General features: G+C 39.1%; 1 protein-coding gene across 4 annotated transcripts in view; it reads left to right on the forward strand.

The window, feature by feature from the left end:
• Window positions 1-27,598, forward strand: part of SLF2 (SMC5-SMC6 complex localization factor 2) — a 64,158-nt gene that overhangs the window by 16,631 nt on the left and 19,929 nt on the right. For 3 of the 4 annotated variants that reach the window (XM_073019277.1, XM_007963868.3, XM_007963867.3), the window contains exons 4-12: window positions 1,022-1,079; window positions 6,170-7,158; window positions 8,129-8,199; window positions 11,125-11,247; window positions 11,643-11,810; window positions 12,795-12,897; window positions 19,463-19,538; window positions 20,650-20,791; window positions 26,327-26,429. In XM_073019277.1, coding sequence (XP_072875378.1) covers window positions 1,022-1,079; window positions 6,170-7,158; window positions 8,129-8,199; window positions 11,125-11,247; window positions 11,643-11,810; window positions 12,795-12,897; window positions 19,463-19,538; window positions 20,650-20,791; window positions 26,327-26,429 — 1,833 coding nt within the window. The remainder of the gene's footprint in view (window positions 1-1,021; window positions 1,080-6,169; window positions 7,159-8,128; window positions 8,200-11,124; window positions 11,248-11,642; window positions 11,811-12,794; window positions 12,898-19,462; window positions 19,539-20,649; window positions 20,792-26,326; window positions 26,430-27,598) is intronic. The other variant, XM_007963869.3, reaches the window with a different exon arrangement.

Here is a 27,598-nt window from a genome sequence, read left to right on the forward strand (position 1 = left end):
TTTAAAAGTATTTAAGAGTTGTTACATCACATTGATGTCTTTCCTGAAGGAAATATTTATGTACAGTTTGTGTAGAAGCTGGTTTCATTAGGTTTCTTCCAGTTGCCCTTCATCGAACTCAGTAAAGCAGTGTTTCTTATCCATAGTTTTTTCAGACCAGGAACAAAGATCTTTTTTAGTCAGAAAAGTAAGCATTCTTTTTTTTAAGGCAAGTATAGTCTTATTTGTTTATTTGTAAACAGTCTTGCTCTGTCACTCATGCTGGAGTGCTGTGGCATGATCATGTCTCATTGCAGTCTCAAACTCCTGGGCTCAAATGATGTTCTCACCTCAGCTTCCCAAGTAGCTGAGACTACAGGTACATGCCACCATATTTGACTAATTTTTGTATTTTTTTGTAGAGACAGGGTCTCCCTATACTGCCCAGGCTGGCCTTGAACTGCTAGCCTCAAGTGATCCTTCTGCTTCCTGCACTTTGGGAGGCCTAGGTGGAAGGATTGCTTGAGCTCAGGAGTTTGAGACCAGCCGGAGCAACGTAGCGAGACCTTGGCTCTACTAAAAATAAATAAATAAATAACCAGTCATGGTGGCATGTGCCTGTTGTCCTAGCTACTTAGGAGGCTAAGGTGGGAGGCTCGCTTGAGCACAGGAGATTAAGGTTGCAGTGAGCTTGCACTGCAGCCTGGGTGACTCCAGCCTGGGTGACAGAGCAAGACCTTATCTCAAAAATACAGTGTTCTAATATAATATTATTCTTGAATTATTGACATAAATGTAAATCAGCATTATGAAAACTGACTTCATTTTTATGATATTTTTCCATTTTTATGATACAAATGCCCTTAATTTTTATGATAAAAACCTTAAGATCTTTATTTTATTATAGACATTAGGCTTTGCCTCCAAATGTGGGTGCTTGCCTTATTCAATCTAGAAATTTGTGTTTAAATGTTAGGAAGAATGCCTTCACATTCTTTGCTGTTCCCAACACTTAATTAATTTTATCTCATTGTGCTCATAGGAAAATGAACATCTCTCAAGAAAAAGATCCTCTTCTGATTCATGGGAACCTACTTCAGGTAGAATCAAAATTAAATTTATGAATTTCTAAATAAATTTCCATTTTAATGGCACTGCTTTTTAAAACAAATTTGTTTAAATATGCAGTTCCCTTCTTGGGGATGAATTCAGTGTCTCATATTACTTAAGAGTTTGGTAAAATCATAATAAAAAAGAATAGTCCCTGAATCTAGTACTTAAGATTTGGGTTTGTTTTTGAGACAGGGTCTTATTCTTTGTCACCCAGAATGGGATGCAGTGGCATCATCACGACTCACTGCAAGCCTTGACCTCCTGGGTTCAAATGATTCTCCTGCCTCAGCTTGCTGAGTAGCTGGGACTACAGATGTGGGCCACTATGCCTGGTTAATTTCTTGTATTTTTGTAGAGACGAGGTTTCGCCATGTTGCCCAGGATAATCTCAAACTCCTGGGCTCAAGTGATTCTCCTGCCTTGGCCTCCCAAAGTGCTAGGATTACAGGTATGAGCCACCATGCCTGACCTAGTATGTATAATTTGTAATCTGTCTTGAATCTTCTCTGCCTTCTTCAGGAGTTCCTAACAGTATGTTTCTCATACTGGTATTCAGTGTTGTCTCCTGAATCCTTGGCTACATCAAGGAAACATAATCTTATAATCTTGGAATTATAGACTGAGGTCTTGGTATTATGTTGAAGATGCTTTGTATAAGGTTGAAACTGTTACCGTGATAAAAAGCAGTGTTCTCTAGTATTTCAAATACAAGGATCCCTTTTTAATATTAAACTTCAAGGCTATCTACATGACATTAGTTTGTACTTTTAGCATCTAATGATTGAAAAAAAATAAAATAATAAGCCTACTGTTAATTCAGTACATTTTATCGTTTTTTAAAACTAGAAAATAGAAGATTCAAGCACAAACACTGCAGAAGTTTGCAACAAGAAATGAAAGGTCTCCATAACTAACAACAGTTAATAGTCTAGTGTATCAGATTTTTTTCCTGATATGATTATACATTTTGAAAAACAGGGAGATTCCCACATTCAGTAAGATACATTGGACATAATAATAGCTGACTTTCATTGAGTACCTACTGCGTGCTATGCCATTTTATGTGCTTTTAATTCATTTGAACCTTATAACTTTATTATGGTGGTTTACTTTTAGAGATGGAAAAGCAGAAGTACAGAGAGACAGTTCTAACTCCTCCTTCAGGTTTCATCTACTCCTTCATTTTATTTGTATTTTAGAGGTACATTGCATTTTGACCAAGCACCCTCAACTAGTAAAATCAATCTTCAATAGAAGGAACTTCTAGGATACAGGAATAAATCTAAAGTTTTATATGTTTTTTGTTTATTTAATTTTTATAATGTTGCTGATTTTATGACCAAATTTTAATGAATTTTGACATTATTGTACAAGAACAGGAATTTCTCAGCCAGGAGATTGCTTCTTCACTCACTGTATTGCACATTTTTAATACTAAATACATGATCACTTTGCACCAAAGTTAATGGAAGAACAAAATATTATTTTATATAAGGGGCTGCTACTGGTGGTGTGGCTACCACATTATTCCTTTTCTTTTTTGTCTGACTTAAGATTTTAAAAACTTTTGATTTCCTGGATTTGCAAATTTCATTCATGGTGGCTAAAGTAGTTTCATTTATATAATCCCACCTAGCAAAGTTTTTGAGTACTGCTTGGAAAAGATGCTTTCTACATATTTTCAGAGGCTGACTTATGATGGTTGCCTTCAATTACGTTTTTAGTACTAATATTTCTGCATGTATTTCATAATCACTAATAATTATAGTATACTCTTAATAAATATACATTTATACTTCAGTTGACTAACATCAACAGAATTTCAGCATATAAAGGACAAGGGGATATTTCACTCTAGATAGCATGAAGAATGCTTATTGTGTCTGATGGCAAAGTTATTAAAAAATCCAGGCCAGGCATGGTGGTTCATGCCTGTAATCCCAGCACTTTGGGAGGCCGATGCAGGTGGATCACCTGAGGTCAGGAGTTCGAGACCAGCCTGGCCAACATGGTGAAACCTTGTCTCTACTAAAAGTACAAAAATTAGCTGGGCATGGTGCCCATGCCTGTAATCCTAGCTACTCAGGAGGCCAAGGCAGGAAAATTGCTTGAACCTGGAAGGCGGAGGTTGCAGTGAGTGGAGATGGTGCCACTGCACTCCAGCCTGGGTGACAGAGCAAATACTCAATCTCAAAAAAAATAAATAAAAATAAAAATCCAAATGGTATGTCTTGCTCATCTTGTTAATACACTTATCAATTGTCATGGTGATGTATGTAATCATGCAATCATTAATCACATACAAGTTCAGGGATTTCAGAAGTAATGTTAGCATAGGCATTTGGCCCTTTGGTCTTCTAGAGCCCTGTCTTTTGGCTGAATTCTGAGGTGAAATTTAATCCGTTGCTCGTACATTTCGTAACTGATTAATAACCAATCACCTATTAATGGCCATTGGATTTCTCCTTTTGCTTAAGATGGAGTCTCACTGTTTCCTAGGCTGGAGTGCAGTGGTGCAATTATAATTCACTCGCAGCATTGAACTCCTGGGCTCAAGCAATCCTCCTGCCTCAGCCTCCCAAAGTGCTGGGATTACGGGGGTGAGCCACCATGCCCAGCCTCCTTTCTTTTTACCAACTCAATCTCTCTCTTATATGAATATTTTATGTATTAGTATATTTGAAATATTTGAAAAGTTGCAAAACAAATATTCTCTACAGGCTGAACAAAGGATACAAAAATAATTGTGAACATTTTGCAATTAATCACCTGACCTGAAGAGCTTGCTAAAGGGGATCCTACCTGCAGTACCAATTCACTTTTCTCTAATTCTAGATGATGAAACCTCGTAATAAGCTGACTTATCCTAAACATCTTCTACAAACAGTGTTTGTCCCCTCCTGGATCAACCCTGGATAATTCCTGAGCAAAGCAGGAATTTCTCCTCATTTCTTGCTGTATTTAAATTATCTGACTTCTCTAGAAAAATGGAACAGAACTTAAACTGGCAGCTCTGTAGCTCATTTTTTGTAGTCTCATACTTAAAAGTGTGGTAATCAGTACCCCAAATCTTCTCTTTTGTTTAGTCATTTAATTTCTCATCCTGTGACCCCTGTCCTTTTTTATAAGACATTTAACCCCAGAAAACTGAATGGGTTGGAATGATTTCCTTGAGTAATGGGAGATATCTGTAAAAGAACAGAGATAAGGGCATTTGTTCATTAATTAGTTAATTTCATTTTTATAAATTGAATTTTTCAGATTATATATTGATCAAGCTATCCAAATCATAACTGCTTAACTCTCAAGTTTGGTTTTGGGGGGCTTTATTTTATTTTACTTATTTTGACACAAGATCTCACTCTGGTGCCCAGGCTGGAGTGCAGTGGCACAATTATAGCACACTGTAACCTTACGGGGCTCAAGCAGTCCTCCCACCTCAGCCTGCCAAGTAGGTGGGACTACAGGCACATGCCACCGCACCCGGCTAATTTTTGTAGTTTTTGTTGAGACAGTGTTTCACCATGTTGCCTAAGCTGGTCTCAAACTCCTGAGCTCAAGTGATCCTCCTGCCTCAGCCTCCCAAAGTGCTGGGATTACAGGCATGAGCCACTGTGCCTAGCCATTTTGGGTTTTTCAAGCAAACTCTTGGGGAGTGGAGACATCTGTCCATGTGCAGAAAATTTGATTTAGGGAAATCTGGTTTGGGGATAACCGATTGTATAAATAGTGAATTTTTGTTGTTGTTGTTGTTGTTGTTGTTATTTTGGTTTTTTTGAGGTGAAGTCTTGCTTTGGTACTTAGGCTGGTCTTGAACTCCTGGGCTCAAGTTATCTTACCACCTCAGCCTCCTGAGTAGCTGGGACTGTATAGGCACACACCACTGCACCAGGTTAAAGTGAATTTTTTTTTTTTTTTTTTTTTAAATGGAGTCTCGCTCTGGTGCCCAGGCTGGCGTGCAGTGGCGCCATCTCAGCTCAGTGCAACCTCCACTTCCCAGGTTCAAACGATTCTCCTGCATTGGCCTCCCAAATAGCTGGGAGTACAGGCACGCACCACCATGCCGGGCTAATTTTTGTATTTTCAGTAGAGACAGGGTTTCGCCGTGTTGGCTAGGCTGGTCTCAAACTCCTGACCTCAAGTGGTCTGCCTACCTCGGCCTCCCAAAATGCTGGGATTACAGGTTTGGCCCACCGCACTCAGCCCACAATATGAATTTTTAAAAACTGGTTCATTCAAATGTATGTGGTTATTAAAGTACTTCAGGATGGGGCTATAATAAACATAGCTTATATTAGTTTCCTAGGGCTGCCATAACAAAGTGCCAAAACCAGGGTGTCTTAAAACAACAAAGTATTGTTTCACAGTTCTGGAAGCTAGAAGTTTAAAATCAGGATATCAATAGGGCCATGATGTCTCTGGCAACTCTAGAGGAGAATACTTCTAACTTCTGGCTTTTGCCTGCAATCTTTGGCATTTCTTGACTTAGAGCTGCATCACTCCAGTCACACAGCATCTTTTCCTTGTGTATTTTCACTTTGTATTCCCTCTGTGCATGTCTGTCTTTGTCTCCAAATTTTCCCTTTTGTAAGTACACCAGTCATACTGCATTGGGACACACTGTGATTTTTTTTTTTAATGAGAGATAACATTTATCTGCCTTCAACTGCTTATCCTATATGTGTTTTAAAGTACTATACATTTAAATGTAGAAGTGTTACATTTCTGCAACCAGGTAGTCCTAGGTCTAAAAGAATTTCCAAAAGTGCCTATGGAATCCTTAACTTGGTACCAATATACAGTCGTTTGTTTTAGGGAGTGGCATCTTTAATTATGTTAAGGTGGTAAACTTTTCATAGCTTTGGAATTAAAAATGAGCATTTGTCATTAGCTTTAAATTTCTTGGACACCAGTATTTATCCAGTTGATAAATAACATTCTTTTTCTGCATTCCATACATGGTGACTCATCTCAGCCTTAATACTTAGAATTTTAAACATTCTAGACACTCACTGAATAAACTTTATTAAAGTTGGAAAGTATATTTTTCACTAATCTAAGAAAAATTAAATTTTAGCAGGCGCTAAGCAGAATAAATTCCCTGAAAAAAGAAAAAGGAACTCTGTGGACTCAGATCTGAAAAGCACAAGAGAATCTATGATACCAAAAGCAAAAGAGTCCTTCCTTGAAAAGCGTCCTGATGGACCACATCAGAAAGAAAAATTTATAAAACATATTGCACTGAAGACACCTGGTGATGTGTTACGCTTAGAAGATCTATCCAAGGAACCGAATGATGAAACTGATCGCTCTTCTGCAGGCTTAGCACCTTCAAATTCTAGCCACCATTCTACCAGGAATAGTGACCAAATCCGAGTGGCATGTGCCAAGGAGACTAAGATGCAGAAACCCCACTTACCTTTACCTCAGGAAAAGTCTGCAATTAAAAAAGCTAGCAACCCTCAGAAAAATAAAACCACTAGCTCCATGACAAAGGAGAAGGAGACAAAACTACCTTTACTTTCCCATGTTCCAAGTGCTGGTTCCTCTCTAGTACCATTAAATGCTAAAAATTGTACTCTTCCAGTTTCTAAAAGAGATAAAGAGCGTTCCTCATCTAAAGAATGTTCTGGGCATTCTACAGAATCCACCAAACACAAGGAACACAAAGCAAAGACTAATAAGGCTGATTCTAATGTATCTTCAGGGAAAATTTCTGGGGGACCTTTGCGCTCAGAATATGGCACTCCTACAAAGTCTCCCCCTGCTGCTTTGGAAGTTGTGCCATGTGTCCCAAGCCCTGCAGCACCTTCAGATAAAGCCCCTTCAGAAAGAGAGAGTTCAGGAAATTCCAATGCAGGTAGCAGTGCACTGAAACGAAAACTAAGGGGTGATTTTGATAGTGATGAAGAAAGTTTAGGTTACAACCTAGACAGTGATGAGGAAGAGGAAACATTAAAGTCACTGGAAGAAATCATGGCTTTGAACTTCAATCAGACTCCTGCAACTACAGGAAAGCCTCCTGCTCTTTCCAAGGGGCTTAGATCTCAGTCATCAGACTACACAGTAAGTAGTTCTGTGACATTTATCTTTACTTGAAGAGGGAAAGATGATTAGTGAAAGGGGTGGATTATTGGAACTTACTTTAAAATTTAGTGTTATAACTCATAATTGGACTGAAAATGGAATAATTCTTGTTTGGTAAATGAGTTTCCATATCTTCAGTTTTATTACTGTTAAGTCAGTGGTCTCCAAACTCTTTTGATCACACACACTTTTATTAGTAAAAACAATTTTTGAGCATGTACCCCGACATATATGTATACCTTTAGATTACATGTACCACTATGATACTGTGTACTTTCTAAAGCATATGCAAAAGCAGAATTTAAAAGGAAGAGAAAAATAAGTATTTTCCTATAGAAGTTACGTAGAAGTTACTATAGACTAAGTTCTACTGGAGTCTCTATAGAAGTTCCATATAAATAGAAGTTCTATTATTTTCTTCCTGCACCCCAATGGATCACCTTGCACACCCCCTGCTTTGGAGACCACATCTGTAAATGAAGGTAGTGTGTAGAAATGTTGTTGATTGTGGTGTGCAATTTTATTTATAAAGTGCTTCATTCTATCTTGGGAATAAGCTGAATTAAATTCTAAGATGTCTGTAAAATTTGGTGGGGAAGGTGTTAATATTCCATGGTAACACCTAAAAATTAGTAGTTTGATTCTACTAAAATAGAATTTAAAAGTAAAGACAGGGTAGCCACAGAGTCCTTGAGTGTTTGCAGTCACATCTCAAAGTTAGCAGGGTTTTATAAGTACTGCCTTTCCTAATAGGTAGTGAAATCAATTTGTCTGCAGTGCAAAATACTGAATTTAAAGCATGATGGTGAAAATTATCCTTTAAGAAAGGTTTTATCCTGGCCCAGATTATTGAAATAGAAAATAGTCTTCCATACCCTTAATTACTTAAAACATCCCAGTTCTTCTACTAAGACATGTTGTAAAGTATTTCTAAATTTTCTTGTTTTAGGAACATGTTCATCCTGGAACTTACACAAATACCTTAGAGCGTCTAGTGAAGGAAATGGAAGACACACAAAGGTTCGTTAGCATAAAGATTAATTTGCTAAATTTAGCATTCTGCTTGTTTGTGTGACTTACTTTTAATTTACCTTTTTTAAAAAATCGTGAGAAATTAGCATGCATTTTGGACTCTGTTGTCAACTGTGTTAGAATAAGATATGTTGGCTGGACACAGTGGCTCATGCCTGTAATCACAGCACTTTGGGAGACCCAGGCAAGATTACTTGAGCCCAGGAATTCAAGGCTGTGGTGAGCCGTGATGGCGCCACTTCACTCCAGCCTGGGTGGCAGAGTGAGACCCAGTCTCAAATGAAAAAAAGAGGCCTGGTATGGTGGCTCATGCCTGTAATCCAATACTTTAGGAGGCCAAAGCAAGCGGATCTCTTGAGCCCAGGGGTTTGAGACCAGCCTGGGCAACATGGTGAAACCCCATCTCTACAAAAAAAGAAAAATTAGCCAGTCATGGTGCCACATGCCTCTGGTCCCAGCTACTCAACAGGCTGAGGTGGGAGGATCACCTGAGCCCAAGGAGGTCAAGGCTGCAGTGAGCTGTGATTGAGTCACTGCACTCCAGTCTGGGTGGCAGAATAAGACCCTGTCTCAAAAAAAAGAAAAAAAAAAGGAGTAAGACGGGCTCTCTTCTTCATAGACTAGATCAAAAGATCCAGGTTTTTATAGTATACTGGACTAACTAATAATAGAAATTCCTTTCTGTTTATTACAACTAGTATCTGATAGCTGAAATTCTAGATTGAAAGTGTGGGTAGAATTTTTTGTGTTTTTTTTAATGGAAAATACATATAAAATTTACCATTTTAACCGTTTTTACATGTACAGTTCAGTGGCATTAAGTACATTTATATGTTGTGCAACCATTACCACCATCTAGCTTCAGAACTTTTTCATTGTTCCAAACTGAAACTCCATATCCATTAAACAATAACTCCCCATTCTCCCCTTCCTCCCACCCTCAGCAACTACCCTTCTACTTTGTCTCTATGAAATTGACTGTTTTAGGTACCTCATGTAAGTGGTATTATATTTGTCCTTTTATGACTGTCTTGTTTCATTTAGGGCAGTGTCTTCAGAGTTCATTCATATTGTAGCATGTGTCAGAATTTCCATTCTTTTTAAAGCTGATAATTCCATTGTATTATGTCTATAACACATTTTCTTTAGTCATCTCTCAGTGGACCTTTGGATTGCTTCCACTTTTTGGCTACTGTGAATAATGCTGCTATGAACGTGGGTATACAAATCTCTCTTCAGGTCTCTCCTTTAAATTCTGTTGGGCATAAATACACATAAGTGGACTTACTGGATTATATGGTAATTCCATTTAATTTTTTGAGGTACCGCCACACTGTTTTCCACAATGGCTGCACCATTGCACATCTGCACCAACAGTGAACAAGGGTTCCAGTTTCTCCACATCTTTGCCAACACATTATTTTTTTCTATGTTTTTTGTTTGTTTGTTTTGATAATAGCCATCCTAATAGTAAAGTGGTATCTCCTTATTGTTTGGTTTGCCTTCCCTAATGACTAATGATGTTAACATATTTTCATGTGCTTATTGGCCATTTGTTATACAAGTGGAGAAATGTCTTTTCAGATTCTTCGCCTGTTTTTAATTGGGTTGTTTGGTGGGTGGGGGGGTTCACACACGTAGAATTTTCTGAAATATTTCTATCAAGTTACTCTTTTGAGGAAAAAGTTTAGAATGATGATGAACACCGCTCTCCCCCCACCCCCCGTCCGCCACACACACACCAGAGAGAGAGAGAGAGAGAGAGAGAGAGAGAGAGAGAGATCAAAAAGTTGAGGATCATAATGATCTTAATGAAATTTACGTGACTAATTATGGACAGGTTTTGCTAGTAAGAGGGGAAAAATATATTCCTTGTTAATTCAAGGAATGTCCTTGAACATACCCTGGAGAACTTCACTAACAGCTTAGCTGACTTGATTACATGGAAGTTGGTATGTGCTACATATCTCAAACTTGATAAGCAAGTAACTAACTTTAGGAATTTTTCAGATGATTAGTAGTTCAAAAGCTTCCTCCTTTCTGAATTTAATTAGAGAACTTGTCTGTATTGTACAATTCTTTAAATATTTCATGAATTCTTGTCATCTGTGATATGGAATCTGAAGTTCCTCCTTTAAAATCGAGCACTTCACAAATGAAAGATAGGGGTACTAGTTTAATCGAATGATTGACCCTTTTCTGTAACGATAGAACAGTACATTTGCTAGTTATTTACTCTTCAGCTGTACTTATCCACTGTTTGTGGCTGGGGTAAGAACCTTGTTTAAAATAACTTAATCTGGGAGAGGCAGTATAAGCAAGGACTCTGGAGCTAGACTCTCTGGCTATGAATCCCACATTCTTGCATTACAAGCTCTTGCAAGTTACTTTGCTTTTCTAATGTCAGTTTTCTTATCTATAAAAGGTGTATAAACTACTACATGGGGTTGTTGTGAGGGTTAAAAGAATATATAAAGCCCTTAGTACAGTGCCTGTCACATATTAAGTGCTTGGTAAGTGTTAGGTGTTGTGATGATGATGACAGTGACAACTACTGCTAGAAAGCCTAGTTAACTTACCAGGGTTTTTTTCCCATTCTGTAAGTGGTTTGGACAGATCATTCTTGAAATTCTAGCTTTATGGAAATCCTCAAGTCTTTTATGCAATGGAACACTATTCTAATGCCACACTGGTAACTGGGTAAAAACCTAGCACCTAAAATATATCTGTTTTCATGAAAATTGTACATCATGATGTATTTGGGAGACATAATTTGACCTATAGTATAACAGAATTTGTCATATACCAGGGTACTTAATAAGGGTTTTCTTTGTGCTGCTTTTAGATATAAACTGAAGACTGTTTTTTAATATTCTTAGAGTAAACTGTTATAACATTCTTTCCAATTCTCAGGCTAGATGAACTGCAGAAGCAACTACAAGAAGACATAAGGCAAGGCCGAGGCATTAAATCCCCAATCAGAATTGGAGAAGAAGACAGTACAGATGATGAGGATGGCCTCTTAGAAGAGCACAGGTATAGCATTTTTCATAATGTATTTTACCCTATTAAAGTTACATTTTGTTTTGTTTTGTTTTTGTAAAATAAATGGGCCATCGATGGCTGTTAGTGAATAATTTATGATAGGTTTCTCATCTGTCTGTGATGGGTTTGAAAGGCAAATGTTAGGACCAAGTTTCATCTTTTATCTTTCCTCCTGGTTATTGTTTCTTTTCACGTAGACACATTTAGTGGCTTTTGACTAACAGCTACAAAAAGTGGAAGAAGCAAAGCATACTTTTCTCATGCTAGTCTTCTAATTTGGGATTAACATTGGTTTAAAAAATAGTTTTCTTTGCACCCAGCTTTTAAATACAAAAGTATATGTAGTGTAACAATTTGGTATGGATTGACTTGTTTTTATGTTTCAGGGAATTTCTAAAGAAATTTTCAGTTACAATTGATGCTATTCCTGATCATCATCCAGGTGAAGAAATATTTAATTTCCTCAATTCTGGAAAAATTTTCAATCAGTATACCTTGGATTTAAGAGACTCTGGTTTTATTGGACAAAGTGCTGTAGAAAAACTTATTCTTAAGTAAGTAGAAAAATAGACATTTTACTTTTATATGTATAAAAAATTACTCTAAAACACTTCTGACTCGTATAATCTTCTAAAAGGTTAATTTCTATTATGACCTATTAAGTTTCCTAATCCTCTTATTACTAGTGATCTTTATGTTTTCTTCTTTAATTATAGGAAGCAGTGTAGGATAGTTGTTTGACATATCGCATGCCTTTATTAATTAGGATTGAGATCAGTATATAATAACAGTGACTGTCAAAATAATAGTGGTTTAAACAAGAAGTGTATTTGAAAGAAGTATAAAAGTAGCAAGTCCAGGGCTGGAGTGCCAGTTTTACCATATAATCTTTCTTCTCCAGCATTCTTAGCACCTAGCTTCGGGTGCTATTAGAGCTCCATCCTTTAGTTCAAATTCCCAGAAATTCCACACAGCATTTCCACACACTCTAAGTTAGTTGAATAGAACTTAGTCAATATGGCCACACTTGGCCACAAGGGAAGCCAGAGAGTGATGTTTATTTCAGGCAGCTAGTGTTTGCAGCTACAAATCAGGGTTCAGTTACCAAGAAGAGAGGGAAAAATAGTTGCTGGGATGTGCAGCTAGTAATCTCCACCACAGTGCCCAAACTGATCTAATTTCTCTCAGTGCATGATATCTCAGCTCTAGAGAGATCACATCAGTTTTGCTGCCAATTTTTTAAAGTACTTCCCCAGTCTGAGACTTGATAGGCTGTCTCTCAACGCTACCAGCAAATATAGCTTTGTCTACCAGTTAAATATGGAGCCTAGCCAACAGATTGGATCAGCTTTAGGCCATCAATTAAATTTATTTTATGAGTAACTCATCCATATTTGTGTAGAGTCCACCTCCATGGACTGAAGACGATTTGCTTGCTCATTTCTCTGATTGTGTCAGATGTGGTGGTGGTGGTGGTGATAGTAGAAGTATTTTGCCATGAAGTTAATAGTCATGTTGATTTTACTTTATTTTTTCAGATCGGGAAAAACAGATCAGATTTTTTTGACAACACAAGGCTTCCTTACATCTGCTTATCACTATGTCCAGTGTCCTGTCCCTGTGTTAAAGTGGCTATTTCGGGTAAGAGGAATGTTTGGAGGGTTATAGTTGCCTCCTACTATATTTCCAAGTCAAAAACTTTTAAATATAATTTTATTTGTACATTACTGCAGAAAAAAATTAATGTAGCACATCTATGATGTCAGTGACTTAGAATGTGGCAAAAAGAGTCAATGTAAAGAGATTATAAAGGAAGTGATAGTGTAGATAGTTATACAGGACAGTCAGTGTTAGTTGTACCTGAACCCTTCATCATCGTGATAAATCACTATTATAGTTAGTTTTAGAAGGGATTATCTAATGCTTACATACCTAAATTTCTTTTTAACATTTTTTTTCAGGTTTATGGTGGTACCTGTATACATTTTCAGAATTTTAATTGTATACTAATATTTACCCATTCGTATATATGGTTTTTTTGGATGCAAATCCAACTGATTCTTTTCCCCGTTCATATTTAACGCTTAAATCCACTTAAATAATTATCGTAAATTTAAGATATGATAATTCCACAAAGTTAATCAATTGGTAACTTTTTAAATATCAGTGATGATATTGATGCTATGTATAGAGTCCTGGTATTACTCTAGATACTTTGGACCTTCATGCAAATTAATGTAGAAGTTTCTTACTCTTGACATTTGTATCACCCGGGCGCAGTGGCTAAGGCCTGTAATCCCAGCACTTTCGGAGGCCGAGGCGGGTGGATCACGAGGTCAGGAGTTGGAGATCAGCCTGGCCAACACGGTGAAACCCTGTCTCTACTAAAAATACAAAAATTAGCCAGGTGTGGTAGTGAGCACCTGTAATCCCAGCTACTCAGGAGGCTGAGGCAGGAGAATTGCTTGAACTCAGGAGGTGAAGTTTACAGTGAGCCAAGATCGCACCATTGCACTCCAGCCTGGGGGACAGAGTGAGACTCTGTCTCCAAAAAACATTTGTATGGGAGAGCATGGAAGGGGCTTTTTCCTGTATAATAGCTTCTGTATCAACGAGTGCTGTAGTAACTACCCAGTTAGATTGGAATTATCCTTCTTCCAAAGACAAGAATGATTATGAATGACAAGTTATTCTTGGCAGTGGCTCATGCCTGTAATTCTAGCACTTTGAGATACCAAGGCAGGAGGATTGCTAGTTCAAGACCAGCCTGGGTAACATAGCAAGACCACATCTGTTTTAAAAAAAAAAAAAAAGTTACTCTCAGGTTACTGAGTATTCCACTTTAATAACATCCTAAATGTGTGAAAAATATACTTTCAGGAAAAAGGAATCGTAGTATAAAAGAGTCCTTTACAATAAGTGAGTGTTTGCCCTGGAAATCCTATAACAAAAAGGAAAAAGTATCAATGTTATTAAAGAACTGCAGCTATATATAAAGTGAAAAGTGGGAAAACATGGAGTTCTACTCTGAGTTTTATGATAGCATCAAGAAATCTCGTATTTAGTGAGAACTGGAGAGATATTCCAGTACAGCCTTTCATTCGTTGTTTTATATAGTTGGCATTTTGAGTGCCAGCTGTGCCAGGCACTGGAGAGAACAGCAATGAAAAAATCAGTGTCTCTGATCTCATGAAGCCCACATGCTAATATAGAGGAGACAGACAATAAACAAGTGTGTGTGTACACATTTATAAGTGTATTATGTCGGATAAGTGCTATGAAGAAAATGTAGGGTAAGGTGGATACAGAGAGTACCAGGGTGAGAGAGAAAGTTTGCTTTTTTAAAGTGTAAAGTAGTTGAAGGTCTTGCTGTTAAGGCAAGATCCAAGTAAAAGAGTAGCTTGTCAATGTCACTCCTAAAGTGTTCCCTCACTGCCTCCACCGAAAATATGTGGACACATGCTCCAGATAAGGTCTGTCTTACCAGCAGTTTTCAGCGAGACTCTTGCCTATCTGAAGAAACCTACAAATTTCTACTTATTACAGTCCAAAACTAATCATGCACTGTACTCCAGCCTGGGCAACAGAGCAAGACCCCATTTCAAAAAAAAAAAAATAGAAAAACTTCATTTACTCTTATGCCGGGGCTTCATTATTCTCTAATTGTATATATCGTTTCTTAAACCTCTGAGTAAGACTTTGCATTTATCTATGTTAATTTGCCTCTTGTTGATGTGGGTCCATCGTTGTAGCCATTCAAACCCTAATTATGACATACAAGCATACCTTCATTTAAGCAGTTTTTTAATAAATTTCATATTTATTTTCTGAAAACCAGACTAATCATTCATTAAGCACTTTCTCTGTGTAAGACACTTTGTCTCATTTCTCCTTTTTTGATTCCAAGTCAATTTTCATCGTGGGAGGATTTACTAACTTGTAAGTAGTTTTTAGAAATTATGTCAATTCATTTTAATGCTATACTCCTAACTAGTATTTTGTAAGTTTAATTGTTAAAATGTAATTAAAATCCTTGCATTTTTGTGATTTTATCATGAGTCTCTAAATGTAGTAGACCAGAAAAAGGTTAGAACTTTTTTTTTTAGCGATTTTCAAAAGGAATTCAGGTTTGATTGTGAAAATTTCGAGTAAAATGGAAAGGAGATTAAAATTTATTTATTTATTTGTTATTTATTTGTTTGTTTATTTTTGAGAGACAGTCTCACTCGGTCGCCCAGGCTGGAGTGCAGTGGTGTGATCTCTGCTCACTGCAACTTCCACCTCCTGGGTTCAAGCGATTCTCCTGCCTCAGCCTCTCAAGTAGCTGGGATTACAGGCCTGTGCCACCACACCTGGCTAAGTTTGGGTTTCACCATGTTGGCCAGGCTGGCCTCGAATTCCTGGCCTTAAGTGATCCCCCCACCTCGGCCTCCCAAAGTTATGGGACTACAGGTGTGAGCCACCACACCCAGCCTGAAATATTTTTAAAAAGAAGTTTCTGTCAGAATCTGTTTTGGGTGAACAATTTAAATTTTTTTAAATTAGAATAAGAAGGCTGAACTCCTCCCAAGTCCTAATTTCTGGAGCTGTTACATTTTAGTCAGTGTTTTCTAGAGTATTCTCTGCATTCAAAAATTGCCATGTAACTTAACATAAACAGAACATGTGAATATGTCTTATAACTTGTTTATTTCAGATAGCAGTAAATTATTGAGCATTTCATCTCAGAGTATTGATATGTTGTCCTTTTCATTGGCTTCATAGTATTTCTTTGTTAGGCTATACCATGATTTATTTAACTCAGTCTCAACTGATAGACATTAGATTGCTGTATATACTCCTTTACACATTTACTTATCTGAAATCAATGTATTTCCCACCCTGGAATTTTTCACCCACCACAAAAAGACTGTTAGAAACCTTGTCCTATGTGTAACATGTTTGTGAATGGTGTTGCCGCCTAGTGGCAGAGCTTAACAGCACAAACATCTGCATAGCAGAAGCTTTTTTTCTACATAGATTGTGTTCAGAATGACAGGCCATATGACTGATTGAAAGTAGAGTTCAGGTTACTCTTTACATTTTTATTTTATTTTATTTTATTTTATTTTATTTTATTTTATTTTATTTATTTTTAAGACAGAGTCTCGCTTGATCTCCCAGGCTGAAGTGCCACAGTGGCGCAATCTCAGCTCACTGCAACCTCCACATCCCAGATTCAAGCGATTCTCCTGCCTCTGCCTCTCAAGTAGCTGGGATTACAGGTGCCCACCACCATGCCAGGCTAATTTTTTTTTTTTTTTTTTTTTTGTATTTTTAGTAGAGCTGGGGTTTCACCATGATGGCCAGGCTGCTCTCGAACTCGTGACCTCAAGTGATCTGCCTGCCTCAGCCTCCCAAAGTGCTGGGACTACAGGTGTGAGCCACTGCACCTGGCAACCTCTTACATTTTAAATCTTTTTTTTTTTTTTTTTTTTTTTTTTTGAGATGGAGTCTCGCTCTGTTGTCCAGGCTGGGCTGGAGTGCAGTGATGCAATCTCACCTCACTGCAACCTCCGCCTCCCGAGTTCATGCCATTCTCCTGCCTCAGCCTCCCAAGTAGCTGGGACTACAAGTGCCTGCCACCACACCCGGTTAATTTTTTTAAAAAATATTTTTAGTAGAGACGGGGTTTCACCATGTTAGTTAGGATGGTCTCCATCTCCTGACCTCATGATCTGCCCGCCTCAGCCTCCCAGAGTGCTGGGATTACAGACGTGAGCCCCTGCACCTGGCTACACTTTAAATTTAAATGTATTATAATCTATGGCTTCTAAGCAAATGAAAAAGATAACAATAGAAATACAATATGTGTTCGTCTACAAATCCACTATAAAATTACCTTGTTAAATGATTTAAAAAATTTTTAAACTTGAGATTTTTGTTCCCAAAAAATTGTCTTGTAAAAAGTGTCAGGCTGGGCGTGGTGACTCACGTCTGTAATCCCAGCATTTTGGAAGGCCAAGGCAGGTGGATGAAGAGGTCAGGAGTTTGAGACCACCCTGGCCAACATAGTGAAACCCAGTCTCTACTGAAAATACAAAAAATTATCCAGGCATGGTGGTGGGTGCCTGTAATCCCAGCTACTTGGAAGACTGAGGCAAGAGAATCACTTGAACCTAGGAGGTGGAGATTGCAGTGAACCAAGATTGCACCACTGCACTCCAGCCTGGGTGACAGTGTGAGACTCCGTCTCAAAAAAAAAAAAAAAAGTTATATCAGAGGCTAGGTGCAGTGGCTCAAACCTGTAATCCCAGCACTTTGAGAGGCTGAGATGGGTGGATCACTTCAGGCCAGAAGTTCAAGACCAGCCTGATTAACATGGAGAAACCCCGTCACTACTAAAAATACAAAAATTAGCTAGCCTAATGGTGGCACAGGCCTGTAGACCCAGCTACTTGGGAGGAGGAGGCACGAGAATCGTCTGAACCTGGGAGGCAGAGGTTGCAGTTAGCCGAGGTTGCACCACTGCACTCCAGCCTGGGCGACAGAGTGAGACTCCGTCTCAAAAAAAACAAAGATATATTATTTGTCTCTAAATTCCTGTATGTAAAAAGGCATTACAGGCATGCTATTTGCATCTAAATTCGTGTATGTAAAAAGACTAACTGGGTGAAAGTATAAAAGAAAATAATAACTTCACATAAATATTACCAATTAGTTGTTTTGGATTTTTGGGGCTTTTTTTTTTTTTTTTTTTTTTGAGACAGGGTCTCACTCTGCCACGCAGGCTGGAGTGCGGTGGTGTGAATCACTGCTTGCTGCAGCCTCAGCCTCCCGAGTTCAAGTGATCCTTCCGCCTCAGCCCCTCAAGTAGCTGGGACTATAGGTATGCACCACCACACCCAGCTAATTTAAAAAAATTTTTTGTAGAGGTGGGGCCTTGCCATGTTGCTCAGGCCAGTCTTGAACTCCTGGGCTCAAATGATCCTCCCACTGCAGCCTTCCAAAGTGCTGAGATTGCAGGTGTGAGACACTGCAGCTGGCCCTAGTTTAAAAGTTTTAACCAAATTGCACTCACATGAGGCATAAGACTACTTTCCTCCTTTCTAGTACTCCTATGAATGCAGGGTATTATCAGTATTCTTGATCATTGCCAATTTAGAAGTCAATCAGTGACATCTTTTTTTTTTTTTTTTTTGAGACGGAGTCTTGCTCAGTCGCCCAGGCTGGAGTGCAGTGGCGCGATCTCACTGCAAGCTCCGCCTCCCGGGTTCACTCCATTCTCCTGCTTCAGCCTCCCGAGTAGCTGGGACTACAGGCGCCTGCCACCACCTGGCTAATTTTTTTTGTATTTTTAGTAGAGACGGGGTTTCACCATGTTAGCTAGGATGGTCTCGATCTCCTGACCTCGTGACCCACCCACCTTGGCCTCCCAAAGTGCTGGGATTACAGACGTGAGCCACCGGGCCTGGACAATCAGTGATATCTTACTGTTTTTATTACATCTCTTTGATCTAGTGATATTGAGCATTTTTGAAAAACTATGTTGGTATATTATTTTGTATATTCGTATCTTATTAATTTGTGGTTTGATTTTTGCCTGCAGCCTTTTCCTTTATGGTTTTTTGGTTTCATGTCATGCTGTTTACTAAAAAGACATTTTTTGATAGTTTCAAATGTTTTAGTTGTCTAATTATAAATGAAAGTTGTAAAAAACAAAAACAGCATGTTAGAATGTAAAGAGCTCTGATTTTAGAATTAAACTCCACCTTCTCCACATATCATTTATATCAGTTGGGCAGAATATTTAATCTCTCTGAACCTATTTGCTCATATGTGTGATGAGTACCACTTCACAAGGCTATCATTAGTATTAAATGCACATAAAATGCCTTTATTTTATTTTTTATTTTTGTGACACGATCATGGCTCACTGCAACCTCCACCTCCTGGTCTCAACCAATCCTCCACTACAGGTGTGCGCCACCACACCTGGCTAATTTTTGTATTTTTTGTAGAGATGGGGTTTCGCCATCTTGCACAGGCTGGTCTCAAACTCCTAAGCTCAAGGTATCCGCCCGCCTTAGCCTCACAAAGTGCTGGGATTACAGGCATGAACTGCTGCACCTGGCCCACATAAAACAACTTTATATGTGCCTAGCAAATAATGAGTGTTTGTGTTTTCTTCCTTCTTAATACCCTGTCATTTCTCTGCTTTTGACAGATGATGTCAGTTCATACGGACTGTATTGTGTCGGTGCAGATTTTAAGTACATTGATGGAAATAACGATTAGAAATGGTAAGTATATCAACTTACTGCGATTTACAGTGTGTGTTATTGGTTGCTATTTACATGGTATCTTTCATATTGCTAAATGTTAGTATATTTGGAAATATAGAATATAAAATTATTTTTCTAACCAAAAGTCATTTTTTTGTTTTTTTGAGACAGAATCTTGCTGTCGCCCAGGCTAACGTGCAGTGACACAATCTCAGCACTGCAACTTCCACCTTTCTGGTTCAAGCAATTCTCATGCCTCAGCCTCCTGAGTAGCTGGGACTACAGGCACATACCACTACACCCGGCTAATTGTTTTGTATTTTAGTAGAGACGGGGTTTCACCATGCTGCCCAGGCTGGTCTCGAACTCCTGAGCTCAGGCAACCTACCCGCCTCGGCTTCCCAAAGTGCTAGGATTACATGCATGAGCCACCTCACCCGACCTCAAAAGTCTTTAATAATGAAATGGAACTTCAGTTAAACAATGAGTATCTGAATTTTCCTACTTGCATTGAGAAAAGAGTATAAGATCTTGCAAGTGGAAGCCCTCACCTACTATTTACCAAATCATGGCTTACTTTGCTTGATAAGTGGAAATGGTTCCAAACTTACTTAGCCAACTAAGTTTAATTGGCTTATTGGTAAGCAGCAGTATTATACTGATAATACAGTAAGGCATATTGAAAGCATCCACTGCAAAGGTGTAACATTTGCTTTCTCATCTTTGAGAGCCCTTAAAAATAAAAGAAGCATGGTGGTTTACCTGTTTCATCTGTCCTGGGGATTGGGACTATAAAGGCAATGAAGATGATAAAAAATCTTCCTCTGTTATTGATAGTTGGGATTTTACCAGTGGTATTTCCAGCCGTTTTAAAACGTGTTACTTCCTTGTGAGTTACACCCTTTTATCCATCACTCTCAGATATTTTCTGTATGTCATTTTCTTCATTTTATTTGGAAATCTATAATTCCTATGATCAACCTATAACTATATTGTTAGCATAAAATCAGCAGCTGTCATTTGTATAAAACCATTGTAATTATTCATGTTTCACATGCAGACTGTCACCTTGCAAATGTGGGTTTGTAGACCACAGATTTAGAATGAAATGTTTTCTTCTGTTAATTAGATACCTTCAGTGACTCACCAGTTTGGCCCTGGATCCCATCATTGTCTGATATAGCAGCTGTGTTTTTCAATATGGGAATTGATTTTAGATCTTTGTTTCCCCTGGAGAATCTTCAGCCAGACTTTAATGAAGACTATCTAGTGTAAGTTTTTTCATCATAATTAACTCCAAAAATACCATTTCGTACAACTTACCTATAATTATAGCTAAAGTTTAATATTTATTTCTGATTTTTAAAAAGATCTCTCAAAGTTGAGATCAATCTTGAATTAGATACATTCTTAACATCTGTCTTAATCTAAAAGCCGTCATCATGTTTAGCAGGCAAACAATAGAAATATTCTCATAAAAGTTTTGTTTTCTTTTTACAAGACTTTCCATTGTTATTTAACATTGTTTTGGTGGAAGTATTGGCCAGAGTAATTAGACGAGAGACAAAAAACAAGAGATACAAAAATTGGAAAGGAGTTGCTGAAAGATTATTTGTAGATGTGAGTTAATCTAGACATAGAAGCCTAAGACTTGGGTGAAAAACTATGACAAATAACTAAGAAAATTTGGTGTGGGTGTCTGGGTATAAAAATAATAAACAGAAATCAATAACCTTCAGATATGTGAAGTGTAACTAGTTAAAAGATACACTGGGCTGGGTGTGGTGGCTTATACCTGTAATGCCAACATTGGGGGAGGCCAAGGCGGGAGAATCACTTGAGGCTGGGAATTGGAAGTTGCAGCGAGCTGTGATCACACCACAGTACTACAGCCTGGGTGGCAGACAGAGACCTTGTCTTTAAAAAAAAAAAAAAAAAAAAAGTGGGGGCCAGGCACAGTGGCTCATGCCTGTAATCCCAACACTTTGGGAGGCCAAGGCAGGCGGATCACTTGAGGTCAGGAGTTCGAGAACAGCCTTACCAACATGATGAAACCGGGTCTCTACTGAAAATACAAAAAAGTTAGCTGGGTGTAGTGGCACGCACCTTTACTCCCAGCTACTTGGGAGGCTGAGGCAGGAGAATCGCTTGAACCTGGGTGGCGGAGGTTGCAGTGAGCCGAGATCACACCACTGCACTCCACCCTGGGCGACAGAGTGAGACTCCATCTTAAAAAAAAAAAAAAGGGGGAGGCTGAGGCAGGAGAATGGCGTAAAACCCGGGAGGCGGAGCTTGCAGTGAGCTGAGATCCGGCCACTGCACTCCAGCTTGGGAGACAGCGAGACTCCGTCTCAAAAAAAAAAAAAAAAAAAAAAAGGAAACTGGTTACAGACAAAGTATTAATTTCAAGTCAATAAGAAAAAGATCAATACCTATTAGAAAAATGGGCAGAGGAAATGAATAGACTGATCACAGAAAAGGGAATAAAAATGGAAAGGTAAAGGAAGTAAAAGAGGAAAAAGTTGAATATATTCACTTAAACATTATGAAAATTCTGTTTCCACTCCGTATAGGATCCCTGGTTACTCAGATGTAATCTGTATCTGAAAATATATTGGATAGCAACATTTCAGCTAGAGACTATGTTTCATCACTTTAAATAGGAAAAATAATGTTTATCCAGCCCATCCAAAAATCCCAACTGTTTCCCCTAAATATTACAAGAATGTTCTTAAACACTTATATTTTAAAAGTTACCACATATTTCTGCATAATATAAACATTTAACATACTGCTACTTTATTATTTAACATTTAATGAACTCAGTAGTGTGTGGTAATTTTGTATGTGGTGTACAACAATTTGAATTTTTCTTACTGTAGTGAGCATGTACAGTAGTGGAAATAAACAGTGGTGGTGGCTATAGTCACTGTTATTGTATAGTGGTGAGTAAAGATGGGCACAAACTTAATACAAGTGATCTGGTGAAGGAATGAGTGCTGTGTAACAAAATGCCTGTTTAAACAACATGAGCATGAGTCTGGAAATTGTGTGTGTGTGTGTGTATGTGTGTTTGAGACAGGGTCTTGCTTTGTTGTGCAGGCTGGAGTGCAGTGACACAATATCAGCTCACAGCAACCTCTGCCTCCCAGGCTCAAGTGATCTTCCCACCTCAGCCTCCTGAGTAGTTGAGACCACAGGTACTCACCACCACGCCCAGCTAATATTTTTTTATTTTTTGTGGAGATGGGGTTTTGCCATGTTGCCCAGGCTGGTCTGGAACTCCTGAGCTAAGACGATCCCCTGGCCTCAGCTTCCCAAACTGCTGGGATTACAGGCATGAGCCACTGCCTGGCTTGAACTTGTTAAGATCCTACCCCACTCACTGTTCTCTTTCTTTTCTTTCTTTTCTTTACTTCCCTTCCTTCCCCTCCGTCCCTCCCTTCCCTCCCTTCCCTCCCTTCCCTCCCTTCCTTCCCTCCCTTTCCTCCCTTCTCTTCTTTCCCCTTCCCTCCCTTCCCCTTCCCTCACTTCCCTTGCTTCCCCCCCTTCTCCTTCCCCTTCCCCTTCCCTCCTTCCTCCCTTCCACAAGATGAGGTCTTGGTCTGTCACTGAGGCTGGAGTGCAGTGACAGTTATGGGTCATTGCACCCTCGAACTCCTGAGCTCAAGTGGCCCTCCTACCTCAGCTTCCTGAGTACCCTGGCACTACAGACACACACCACCATGCCTGGCCAATGTTTTTAAATTTTTTTTATAGAGAATGGATCTGGCTATGTTGCCCAGGCTGGTCTCAAAATCCTGGGCTCAAGCAATCCTAACACCTTGACCTCCCAAAGTGCTGGGATTATAGGCACGAGCCACTGCACCTGGCCATCACTGTTCTTTTTTTAACCAGGACTCACAGCTTACCCATTTTTGCTGGTGTGTATATGCATATTTATCATGGCAAGTTATCTATACAAATAGTAGATGTAGAGTGAAAATGTTTGCAGATCGTCAGAGTAAATATTTAGGTAGAGAAAATTCAGATATTAAAGGATACTAGTACAGTTCTTTTGTTGACCATTATTCTGCTAGGTACATAGACTTAAAATTTAAGTCTAAATACATTCTAACCTTCAATTCTGTATCCCTTCAATTATCACATCCCTACATTCCTTTTCCTCCTCCTATGTCATATCTATTCGTTCCTTTTCATTTCCTGTGTCAGTCTAATTCAGATTCTCTTTTCCTGCCTAGCCTGGCAAAAAATCTTTCCTCCAGGGCCTTTCCACCTGCAAGATATTCTTTTCACTGTTGCAGGAACTCACTCTCTACTATTCTCAAACCTTTATACCCTATATTTAAGACTTTACGATTTTACCCTGACCTGTTTTCTGTTTTGTTGTCAGCTTTCTAATCAAATTGGTCTGCCTACTGTCCCTCCACATCATAATAGCTAGCCCTTATATAGTGTTTGCTATGTGCCAGACTCTGTTCTAAGGGCTTCATTTACATAGTACCTCACTTAGTAGTTACTACAAATACTAGTAAGGTTTTCATTTCCATTTTACAAGTAAGGTAGGCACGGAGAGGTTAAGTAACTTGCCCAAGGTTATACAACTAGAAAGGGGCGCAAAGAAGTACTAAGCAACTATTTTAAAAAATAAGTTCTTCACATGTAGCTGTGGAAGTATCTCCAAGATACATTGCTGAGTGAGAAAAGGAAGGTACAAAGGTATATAATATACTACCATTTGTATTAAAGGTGAAGGGGGAGTGATAAAGGGTAAAAAAATGTTTCCTCTACATTCACAACACTTCTGACATCAAATGTATAGGTTTTCTACACATTGTCATTTCTCCAGTTCCCTGTAGACACCAACTAGATGTCCTACAGTTTAATGCAATTCTAGTTCTAATTACCCAGAGTTAGCACAGAGCCCACAGGTTAAGGACTGAATCCCACAAGACTGCCACCACTTCATATGGAATCACAAGTCTGGACTTCCTGTTCTTCTAAACAACTAGCTATAAATCGGGAGTTCCTACAGTCCTCCTCCCCTTTATGTTCAGTAATATGCTAGAATGGCTCACAGAACTCAGGAAAGCAGTTTACTTACTATTATTGGTTTGCTGTAAAAGGTACAACTCAAGCACAGCCAAATGGAAGAGATACATTGCGCAAGGTATGGGAATGGGAGTCCATGGAACTTCCCTGGCCTGTCCAGGTACTCCACCTTCCCATCATTTTTTTTTTCTTTCTTTCTTTCTTAATAGAGAAGACAGAGTTTCGCCTTTTTTTTTTTTTTTTTTTTTTTTAAGACAAAGTCTTGCTCTGTCGCCCAGGCTGGAGTGCAGTGGCATGATCTCAGCTCACTGCAACCTCCACCTCCCAGGTTCAAGCGATTCTCCTGCCTCAGCCTCCCGAGTAGCAGGGATTACAGGCGCCCCCCACCATGCCCGCCTAATTTTTCTATTTTTAGCAGAGATGGGGTTTCACCATGTTGGCCCAGGCTGGTCTCGAACTCCTGACCTCAGGTGATCTGCCTGCCTCAGCCTCCCAAAGTGCTGGGATTACATGTGAGCCACCACCCCCGGTCGAATTTTGCTGTATTGCCCAGGTGAGTCTTGAACTCCTGGGCTCAGTCTATCTGCCTGCCTCAGCCTCTCAAAGTGCTGGGACTCAGGTGTGAGCCACCCCACCCTACCCACCCTCTCATCCTCTTGATGCATTAGCCAATCCGGAAGCTCTCTGAACTTTAGGGTATTTTTGGAGAGCCAATTACACAGGGATGGTTGATTAAAGCATTAGCCATTGGTGATTAACTTAATCTTTAACCCCTCTGGGTGAGACTGAAAGTTTCAGCCTTCTAGTCACATGGTTGATAACTCTGGCAACCAGCCCCCATCCTCCGGGAGTCACTTTATTAGCATAAATTTAGGTATGGTTAAAAAGGGATTATTATAAATAACAAAAGAGGCTCCTCCTACCTCATCAGACATCCCAGAGGTTTTAGGAGCTCTGTGCCAGGGATTGGGGACAAAGATCAAATGTATTTCTTCTTATACCACAGTGTGACATATATTCGTATTTGTTTGTTTATACATAAAATGCCAATGGAAGGAAGGACTAAAATTCGTAGTAATTATCTTAGGGAAGAAACGAGTAGTTACAAAGAACGGAGTTAGGAGGGCAGTTTATCCCAGCATACTGTACCTTAATATATTTTGATTTTTTTAAAGCATGTAAAAGTATTGTTTTTTCAAAAAATTTAAAATGTTGTCTGTCTTTTGAAAGCGAAGTTCATGCATCTCTTCTTTCATGAATCTTCACTGATAACCTCTGACAATTAGAAGTAGAGTGCGTTGAATTGTTTCTGTATATTGCTATAGCAGTTTCTTTAGGCCATTTATGAGTCTTTTACCTATTATGAATTCTTTTTAGTCAGAACCATCTTCTACATAGCTCTCTAACACCAAGAGCAATGAGGATAGTACCATATAAAAAGTAGTTTGTTCAAGAGAAAACGGATGCATAATGATAGAAATGATATTAGTGTTTGCCTTGAGTCAGGGATAGCAGATTGACTTGGATTTGGCATAAAGAGACTTTTGAGGGGAATGGAAATGTTCTACTTCTTGATTTGGATGGTGGTTACATTAGTATATATGATTATCAAAACTTAAAATGGGTACATTCCTTTTATTGTATGTAAATTATACCTCGATAAAACGTAGTTTTTAAAAAGTAGCCCAGTATTTCTTAAAGTGAGTGATATATTTTGTGCCTAACTTCACATTGCTTTACTCACTTCTCAATAGTTCTGAAACACAGACAACATCAAGGGGAAAAGAAAATGAAGGTTCATCTTATAAGCCAATTTTTTCAACACTTCCTGAAACCAACATTTTAAATGTGGTTAAGGTAGGAAAAAACTTTTGTGTGTCTTTGGCTCAGAGCTAGAACCATTTAGTCTGTGGTTAATGGTTTTTTGAAAAAAAAATCTCAGCTGGGCACGGTGGCTCACGCCTGTAATCCCAACACTTTGGGAGGCCAAGGCGGGCAGATCACGAAGTCAGGAAATCGAGACTATCCTGGCTAACACAGTGAAAACCCGTCTCTACTAAAAATACAGGCCGGGCGCAGTGGCTCACACCTGTAATCCCAGCACTTTGGGAGGCCAAGGCGGGCAGATCACAAGGTCAAGAGATTGAGACCATCCTGGCTAACATGGTGAAACTCCGTCTCTACTAAAAATACAAAAAAAAAAAAAATTAGCTGGGTGTGGTGGCAGGCACCTGTGGTCCCAGCTGCTCGAGAGGCTGAGGCAGGAGAATGGTGTGAATCTGGGAGGCGGAGCTTGCAGTGAGCTGAGATCACGCCACTGCACTCCAGCCTGGGCAACAGAGTGAGACTGTGTCTCAAAAAAAAAAAAAAAAAAAAAAAGCCAGGCATGGTGATGGGGTCCTGAAGTCCCAGCTGCTTGGGAGGCTGAGGTAGGAGAATGGCGTGGACCCAGGAGGCGGAGCTTGCAGTGAGCCAGGATCGTGCCACTGCACTCCAGCCTGAGCAACAGAACAAGACTCTGTCTCAAAAAAAAAAACTAGTTTCTTACCAGGTGATTTCCAGTCTCTGAAATTTCTTAGCAATAATCTTTGTATTAAAGATTGTTTTTGCTGTTTTTGTGTCGTTTTAATATTAGTGATGAACAGGAACTTTAGGTCAGTTACATCATTAAATAGTTTTGAAACCAATAGTTTTTTATAAGTAGGATGTATGAAGAAAGAAGTCTTACAATATAATTTAGTGATCAAGCATTAATGGCAGAGGCCGGGCACGGTGGCTCATGCCTGTAATCCCAGCACTTTGGGAGGCCAAGGCGGGTGGATCAGCCGAGGTCAGGAGTTCGAGACCAGCTTGGCCAACATGGTGAAACCCCGTCTCTACTAAAAATGGCAAAAAAAAAATTAGCCGGGCATGGTGGCAGGTCCTGTTATCCCAGCTACTGGGGAGGCTGAGGCGGGAGAATCACTTGAACCTGGGAGGTGGAAGTTGCATTGAGGCGAGATCACACCACTGCACTGCAGCCTGGG

The sequence above is a fragment of the Chlorocebus sabaeus genome, chromosome 9 (genome assembly GCF_047675955.1).
Source record: "Chlorocebus sabaeus isolate Y175 chromosome 9, mChlSab1.0.hap1, whole genome shotgun sequence".
NCBI lineage: Eukaryota > Metazoa > Chordata > Mammalia > Primates > Cercopithecidae > Chlorocebus > Chlorocebus sabaeus.